Source organism: Vigna angularis, chromosome 7 (assembly GCF_016808095.1).
Source record: "Vigna angularis cultivar LongXiaoDou No.4 chromosome 7, ASM1680809v1, whole genome shotgun sequence".
In the NCBI taxonomy this organism is placed as follows: Eukaryota; Viridiplantae; Streptophyta; class Magnoliopsida; order Fabales; family Fabaceae; genus Vigna; species Vigna angularis.
Genome location: NC_068976.1, coordinates 24,891,176 through 24,899,109, shown reverse-complemented (window position 1 = coordinate 24,899,109; position 7,934 = coordinate 24,891,176). Strand labels below are relative to the sequence as shown.

At 36.1% G+C, this 7,934-nt stretch overlaps 4 protein-coding genes across 4 annotated transcripts; 2 read left to right on the top strand and 2 right to left on the bottom strand.

Annotated features, from left to right (window-relative positions):
* The first annotated feature begins 845 nt into the window (after positions 1-845).
* Positions 846-2,397, top strand: LOC128197869 (protein MAIN-LIKE 1-like). Its single transcript, XM_052880703.1, has 4 exons — positions 846-896; positions 1,556-1,804; positions 1,901-2,319; positions 2,376-2,397. Exons 1-4 carry the CDS (start codon positions 846-848, stop codon positions 2,395-2,397), a joined length of 741 nt encoding a protein of 246 aa, XP_052736663.1.
* A 134-nt stretch (positions 2,398-2,531) lies between these two features.
* LOC128197661 (uncharacterized) lies at positions 2,532-3,479 on the top strand. The gene is made up of 4 exons (XM_052879839.1): positions 2,532-2,563; positions 2,651-3,031; positions 3,132-3,232; positions 3,312-3,479. The coding sequence occupies exons 1-4, from the start codon at positions 2,537-2,539 to the stop codon at positions 3,349-3,351; spliced, it is 549 nt and encodes a 182-aa protein (XP_052735799.1). The 5' UTR covers positions 2,532-2,536; the 3' UTR covers positions 3,352-3,479.
* A 36-nt stretch (positions 3,480-3,515) lies between these two features.
* On the bottom strand, positions 3,516-4,950 carry LOC128197868 (PKS-NRPS hybrid synthetase cheA-like). Its single transcript, XM_052880702.1, has 3 exons — positions 4,439-4,950; positions 3,812-4,321; positions 3,516-3,729 (listed from the first exon to the last, which is right to left on the bottom strand). Exons 1-3 carry the CDS (start codon positions 4,948-4,950, stop codon positions 3,516-3,518), a joined length of 1,236 nt encoding a protein of 411 aa, XP_052736662.1.
* Positions 4,951-6,803: 1,853 nt separating this feature from the next.
* Positions 6,804-7,660, bottom strand: LOC108337940 (WUSCHEL-related homeobox 5). Its single transcript, XM_017574523.2, has 2 exons — positions 7,256-7,660; positions 6,804-7,162 (listed from the first exon to the last, which is right to left on the bottom strand). The coding sequence occupies exons 1-2, from the start codon at positions 7,602-7,604 to the stop codon at positions 6,957-6,959; spliced, it is 555 nt and encodes a 184-aa protein (XP_017430012.1). The 5' UTR covers positions 7,605-7,660; the 3' UTR covers positions 6,804-6,956.
* Positions 7,661-7,934: the final 274 nt, after the last annotated feature.

Below are 7,934 nucleotides of genomic sequence, written 5' to 3'. Positions count from 1 at the left end.
AAAAATATATTTTAAATAAAAAAAATTAATGTTAATAAATTTGTCTCATTTGATTTTTAATTCGTTATTAAAATCACTTTCTTATTCATCTCTCATATTTTTTTTATCAAAACATCGTTTTCATCATTCTCTTTAATTTTTTTCATCATCTTCGTCTTTCAAGTTTATCCGTTAATGCACGTCCTTTTTGTACTTTTAGTTTTTGTCATTTTTCGAATTTAGTTTAGCTATATGGTTCTCGGTTCCTTATATTATGTCAGAATTTTGGGCTTTACGGAAATACAATCATAACTTGACGGGCTTCTGGCCATGGTAGCTATGGGGCTTTTAAGAAAGCCTTCAATAGTGCACACTGGGCCTCCTCATGAATCATCAGGGCGTTGCTCCCTCCACCCCCACATGCTTCTCCCTCCACCTCCCCAATTTTATATAATTCCAACTATGTCCTAACCCAATTTTATATAATTCCAATTATGTCCTAAAGTTAAATTTTTTTACTTTTTTTATTTTAATATTTTAATTAATTTAAATTTACTTTTTCCTAAACCTACCAACCTTTCATTTTCATCTCTCACTTCTCACTTCCCACTTTCGTAACTCTCCCTCACTTCCGTAAGCTCTTCTCACTTCCGTCTCCAACTTCTCCATTTTTCTCCATTTCTTTCTCCATTTGTTTCTCCATTTATTCTTTGTTTATCGTTTTTGTAGAAGATCGTTTGGTGTGGAGCAACACTGGTGCGGAGGAAACAGCGTGTGCGGAGGAGGAAACGAGCAGATCTGCGTCCAGGTTGGTCTTTCACCCCGTGCTTGTCGACGATGTTACTGTGCAGGAAAGGCTGAAACGGATGTGGGACATCCGTTTGCCTTCGACGGATGTCCGACTTCCGTCGACGGATGTGGGATATCCGTTGAAGGCCAATCGGATATCCCACATCCGTTTCGGCTCTGCTGAATTTTTTTTACTTTTTTAATTGTTTTTAAATTATTATATCTGAAATATATATTTATATATTTGATATATTTATTGTTAAATGTTTTTAAATTTTTTTTTTGACTTAGATTATTATTTGAATATTTTATAAATTTTTTTATTTGTAGTTTGTAAATAAATTGATTAAGAATTAGATATGAAAATTTTTATATATTTAAATTATTTTTATTTCTTAAAATAAATATTATCAATTGAATTTATTTAATATTAGTAAATTTGTATTTGTATTTATTTTATTTATAGTAAATTTGTATTTGTAATAATAATTAATTTAATAATAAGTAAATGGAAATGTATTTAAATATATTTTTTGAATTAAATAGCTAATTGTTTCTTTTATTTAATTTTTGTTGTAAGTTAATAAATTAATTATTATTAGTTTAATTTTTTTTGAATTGCATTTTTTATAGTTTATTAATGATATTTGAAACAATAATTTATTTTAATTTTTGAAATTAAATAAACAAATTATTGTTAGAAATGGCAAGAACACGTGGTGCATCTTTTAATTCTCGAGGTGAGAGTTCTCGATGAGAGAGTTCTCGAGGAGAGAGTTCATCGCAGGGCGAAGCTCGGAGAAGACCTACCGTTTCTGCTCGTAGAAGTCGGGCAGCTCCTATCCAGCATGACCCCATAGCTGAGGAGCGAGCCGTTGAGGAACAAACATATGAGGCGTATGAGACTCATGGAGAGGAGCATGCAGATGTTCATGACATACAAGAGGATGTCGCTGGATTTCCTGGAGGTCCACACGATCATTCATTGCTGAAGCACTATGTTCAGCATGTAGCTTATGCTATTTCCCAAGGCCGGGTGAGTGCAAAAATAAAATTTATTTTATTATTTTTTTAATAGAAAATTTATTTTATTATTTTTTTAATAGAAAATTTATTAAATATTGATGTGTAGGATCGAGGGGACACACTGAAGTTGATCTCCCACGGAAAAAAAGTAAATAAGTTAGGACCATGCCACGAGGGAATTCAAGACATTGTGTTGAATTCCAGTTTGATGCCTCTTACAGGGATTTGTTATGATTACGTTGATAAGGGGTTACTCCTCGGATTCATAGAGAGGTGGCATTTTGAGACCAGTAGTTTCCATCTCCCTATAGGGGAGATGTCGATTACTCTTGATGACGTCTCGACATTACTTCACCTGCCCGTGATGGGACAAATGTGTGATTTGGAGGAGTTGGAGTTTGAGGAGGCTCGTACAGCCCTTGTGCAACTGCTCGGCGTTGATGGTGGCACAGCAGGTGCTGAGATGGAGGACGCACGTGGTCCGAAAGTCAGACTCAGCTGGCTTAGAGAGATATATGTTCAGAGGTGTGAGTCGCAGCATTGGGACTATGCTGCTAGAGCATATTTGTTGCATCTAGTAGGATGTACGATTTTTGCAAATAAGAGTGCCAGTTCTATACGCGTGTCTTACTTATTGTTATTTAGAGACGTACACGCGTGTGGCAGATATGCCTGGGGTGTTGCTGCACTCGCCTATTTGTACGAGCAACTCGGGGATGCGAGTCTCGCATCCACGAAGCAGATGGCTGGATATTTGACTCTATTTCAGGTACAGTTATAACTTTGACATTTATTTCATGTATTTATTTCCATGTTCGAACATGGATGTAATTTAATTGAATGATTATTTTTTAAGAGTTGGATATACGAACATTTCCCTGGCTTGGGGAGGAGGCGGTTGGTGACTTCTTACGATGATACCACACCACGTGCCATGAGGTGGCAGAGCCCTAGACAGAGTTCCACTCTCGCAGAGATTCGGTCACAGTTGGATGCGCTGACATACAGTGGAGTTGTATGGCATCCATATGAGGGGCATCGAGGCATTCGGCCATTCTTCGGCATCTGTATGTATTCTGGATGGATTCGGATTGGTGACACCCTTTGGCGTCATTTGCCTGAGCGTGTGCTGAGGCAATTTGGGTTTCAGCAAGACATTCCACGATCACCGACTACGGTTCCAGATGCAGATGTAGTGGCCATTGATCATATGTGGTTGCACTTCAGAGCTCACGTTGTGAGTAATGTCAGACATGCAGCATCCCCTTCTGACTGTGTTGATGGGTACATTCAGTGGTTCAGAAGGGTTTCGCATCCTTATGTTATTGTTACTGCAGATGACGCGCGACCGGCTCTTGCACCTAGACAACGCCCCGATGTTCCACGGGAGGCACGACCCCATCGTAGATCGTCTCCACCTTCACCATCTGGCGCCCTGGTATATTATTTTTCATTGCTTATATTATTAAATTTTGATCACCTTGTTTATTTAATTGTTTGATATAATTATAATGCAGCCTAGATTTAGGCGAATGGCGAGAATGTTACAGTCCTTGATATCGTGTCGTCATGTCACCGAGGGTACTGTTGCACATCAGGTGTCAGTGGACCTGCTTCAGATTGCTAATGAAGGCATCGACGAATATTCCACGCCTAGGAGAGAGCAGAGGCATGTGCGTGGTAGACGGTCGACGTCTAATTGATAGGACTTTATATTTCCTTTATCTGATTATGTATCGAGACACACGCCCAATAAGTTCTCTATATATGTAGCCTTTAAAATAGTCACTCCTGAGCAACAAACTACTTTCAAATGACGCCTTAATCTTGTTGTGTTGTAAGATAATGACGTTATGAATATTATCCCAACAATAACACAAATCACCCATACTATTGCCCAGAACTTTCTTCAGGCTCCAATGAGCAGATTCAGCCCTGAAACAAAAAAAAAAACTTCAACAAGTACAATTAAATATTTATCTACAAAACAAATAAATAAAATAACATTACAACATACCTATTTGTGGTTGTGTTCCCTAAATGCATTACTTTGTTCGTCCAGAACTTTACAAAGTATGTGCTGTACGGAATAATCCAATTCTGATTAACATATTCAAAGAACAAAGGCCATGATCTGCTTGCGTATTCAAAACCATTCACATACTCAGCAAACAAGCTTTCATCAGCACAATCCATCACATTTTCCCATGCATCCATCAACACTTCCCAAACCTCAGTAGAATGAACTAACATTTTGCATTTAGCTTTAACATTTTTAAGGATGTGGAACCGACATAACATCTGATATGACTCAGGGAATACACTTGATATGGCATTCATCAAAGCCAAGTCTCGGTCAGTCACAATAACTTTAGGACCACCCTCAGATGTTAAAAATAAACCTTTCAGCTTTTCCAAAGCCCATGTGAAATTACTCTGCCTTTCAGTAGACAAGAAAGCAAATGCTGCTGAGAAGGTTAACCCTGTAGACGTCATACCCACAATCCCAAGCAACGGAAGTCTATATCTATTTGTTTTATATGTGGAATCCATCATAAATACAACATTAAATGAGTTTAACAATTTCACCGCATCAGGATGTGTCCAAAACAAGTCAGTAACAACCTTTGAATCATCAACACACCTACTCCAGTGAATGTACTTATCCCGATCCAACAACATCATAAGTTGTTGTAGTTCAGTTCTGGACCCTCTTAATGATCGTTTATACGCATGCCTTGCGTTGTAGATTTGTTTAATCGTTGTCACATTTCGATCATTATTTTGTTTGAGTGTTAATAAAATATTTGCAGGTGTAACTTTACTCTTTGTCATATCAACCAGTAATGACTTCTCACTCGTATTTAACTTGCCAGCATAAGGGTGACCCACTAAAGTTTCAGCCAACTCATGGTTGTGATGTCCACACATCACCTTCAACACCCATCCGGCCCCATCTGAACATGGTTTACCCTTTAATCTAAACGGACATTCACATTTACGAGTGCCGTATACACTAGCCACTGCATCAGCTTTGTATTTCCTATATTTTCCCCCTCTTTCACATCCAAGCTTGACATACGTTTTTCTTCCCCGTACACCAGTAGCTATGTCAGATCTTACTATTACCACAACAAATCCTAAATCAAAAGCCATCCCTCTTACCCATTGAATTAAGTGGTCCCGTGAATGAAATATTTCATTTGTTGTAAATCTATTTGTTAAATCTCTCTCTACAACTTTGCTAATTGATGAAGACAAATCAGATTTCAAACTACAACCAATCTGAGAATCCATATGAAGATATTCATCCATTTTAAATAATAATCACCTACAAAATTATAATGACCTTTATTAACATAATTAATAATTAATCAAACAAATATAAAAATATTAATATAATTAAATTATATATTTGATATAAATAGAGTAATAAATAATTTTTTTATATAATTATCAAATTATTAAAGAATTAAAGATACAAAAATCATCTATAACAAATTCATATTTTAACAAAATTATTACGTTTAAAAACTAACCATATATAACATTTAAAATTATAAATTTAAATATAACTTACTGTAAATAAAATAAACAAATAAAATAAAAACAAAATAAACAAATAAAATAAAAACGAAACTTAAAAGGAAACTGTTTCTGGACGGATGACATCCTTCAACGGATGTCAACATCCGTTGAAGGCAAAACGGATGTCGACATCCGTTTCGCCTTCAACGGATGTTGACATCCGTTGAAGGATGTCATCCATCCAGAAACAGTTTGCTTTTAAGTTTTGCTTTTAAGTTTCGGTTTTATTTTACTCCTGATGCAAAGATTACAGGCTTGCATATTAAAAAGATTATTGAAAGTATGGGAAACGTTTAGGGTTTGGGATTATAGGAAGGATTATGACTACGTACCTGGAGAGGAACCACAATAAGAACACTACACCATAAACGCACTGCACCACGTACTGTACCGAGAACAAGAGAAAGATTGCTTGATAATTCTTTTCACGATCACCAAGCTTTGCAGAAAAATATTTTACTCATACAAGGAACTACGTAGGTTATCACTGAAATATGTTATAAATGAATAAAATTAAAAGACAATAATTTTTAAAATAAAATGTTACTGAGGGGCAAAATAGTAAAAGAAAGGTAGAGGAAGGGGCAAAAAAGTAAAGGGGAGGTGGAGGAAGAGATGCGTGGGGGTGGAGGGAGCAACTCCCGAATCATCACGGTGATTTTTATTTCAACTTGTCAATTTTATAATTTTTATTATTTATTTTGTAAAGTACATTCTAGAATATTCAATTTTTAAAACATTCTGAAAATTATCTTTTAAAATAGGTTAAATTTTAACAGTTTTGGAAGCAATTTTGAAATATTAATTCTTTTGGAAATCTAGAATATTAGTTTTTATTTTGGAATACTAGAAGGAGATAAAAAGAGGGATACATATGTTGAGTTTAACAGAACAAGATTTTCACTACTGTAGATAATTCGTGTCACTGACGTCATGGTCGTAGAAGTTCTTGGCAATTGAATTATCTTTGATACAATTAAAGATATTCAATTCATACTGATTTACATGGTTTATTATCATTGAAAATTTGCACTTGCACGTGACAAGCTAGCTTCCTTACATGCATGTGAGTCCGAGTAAACCCACTGGTCTTCATAATTATCCAAGTCCCTTTCCCGAATAAAATCAATAGTAACATTGAATGACATCCCATCTTGGTTAGCTACAATACCTTGCTTTTGCATTATATATATGTGTGGTTCATGATATTCAAAGATGGAATCAGACCCGAGGTATGACTACGACCCATTTGTAAGTGGTAGAACATTAAAGTACTAATGTTGTCGTTTAAGAATTCCAAGGTGAGACATCTCATGAGGATAGAAATTAGAATCCCAAGCCATCCTACATAATATTCTAATATCCAACTATAATCCAACAAATAAAACCAAAACGAAGGAGCATGAGGAGAATGTCTAGGCATTTAGCATCACTAGGTAAATATTAATCTGATAAATTACATATTGTCTTAACGGTCCATGATACACCCCTAAATGTTTCCTTTATGCCAAACCTAATTCTACCAAGGAACAACAATGAATTTCTTAAAAATCTTCTTGCCTTCCACCACCATTTTACAGAAAGCTCAAGCGCAGCTCCAATGGTGGGTGCTCTATTTCTTCATCCATCGTGCATGAAAACATTGTACTACTATCCCTACATTCATTTCCGTGTAACCTCAGGTTCTCCGGTTCAGATTCACCGAAGGAGTTTATGGGAAAGAGTTGAAGCGTCTCAATCACTCTATCTGGCTCTGAAACTCGATACATATCAGCAAGACCTACAACAATAAGGAAAAGTCTCAAAAACACTTAAAATGAAGTTACGCATTATAAATGAAAAAGTTATCGAAATAGATGTAATATATACTTACTTTGTGAGGAAGTGTTGAAGGAGTTTTGTCTACGAATGACGACATCCTTGTCGTCAAAGGAGACCTTGCGGCGCTTCTGTCTTTCTCTGGCCTTATGATTCTGAAACCAATAGAAGACATTCTTGCTCTCTATCTTACCATAAAAGCTGAGCTGAGTGGAGATCTTTTGAATCTGGTCAGTGCTTGGGGTTCGGAGCCCTGACCTGAAGAGTTCAGTTAGAAGTTTAACCTGTTCGGTTGTGGGATTCCAACGCCCACACTTGGTGCCAGTGGCAGAAGAAGCAGTGCTTCCACTTTTCCCACGGACACTTCCTGATCTCATTAAAAAGCCTGACATGCCCTCGTCCATGTTTTCCTTCCAGATATGATTCTCTCTCTCTCTGCTTCTCAACTCAACTTTATCAGTTCTGAGATTATCTGAACCATAAAGATCCCAATCCGTGTGCATATATATATATATATATATATATATATATAATACCCTAACTCATTAATCTAATGTCAAAATCTTTGTCCTTTTATTTTTTGTTGCATTGCTTTGTGGGGATCACAGATCTTACAATCAACATTCTGTCTTCTTTGAATTTAGAGAACATGAGGGACCATTACACGGACATTTTTTATGTTCCTTTGTGTTTCTTTTCATGAAAACACTGCATAATTGTTATTATTTTGAACA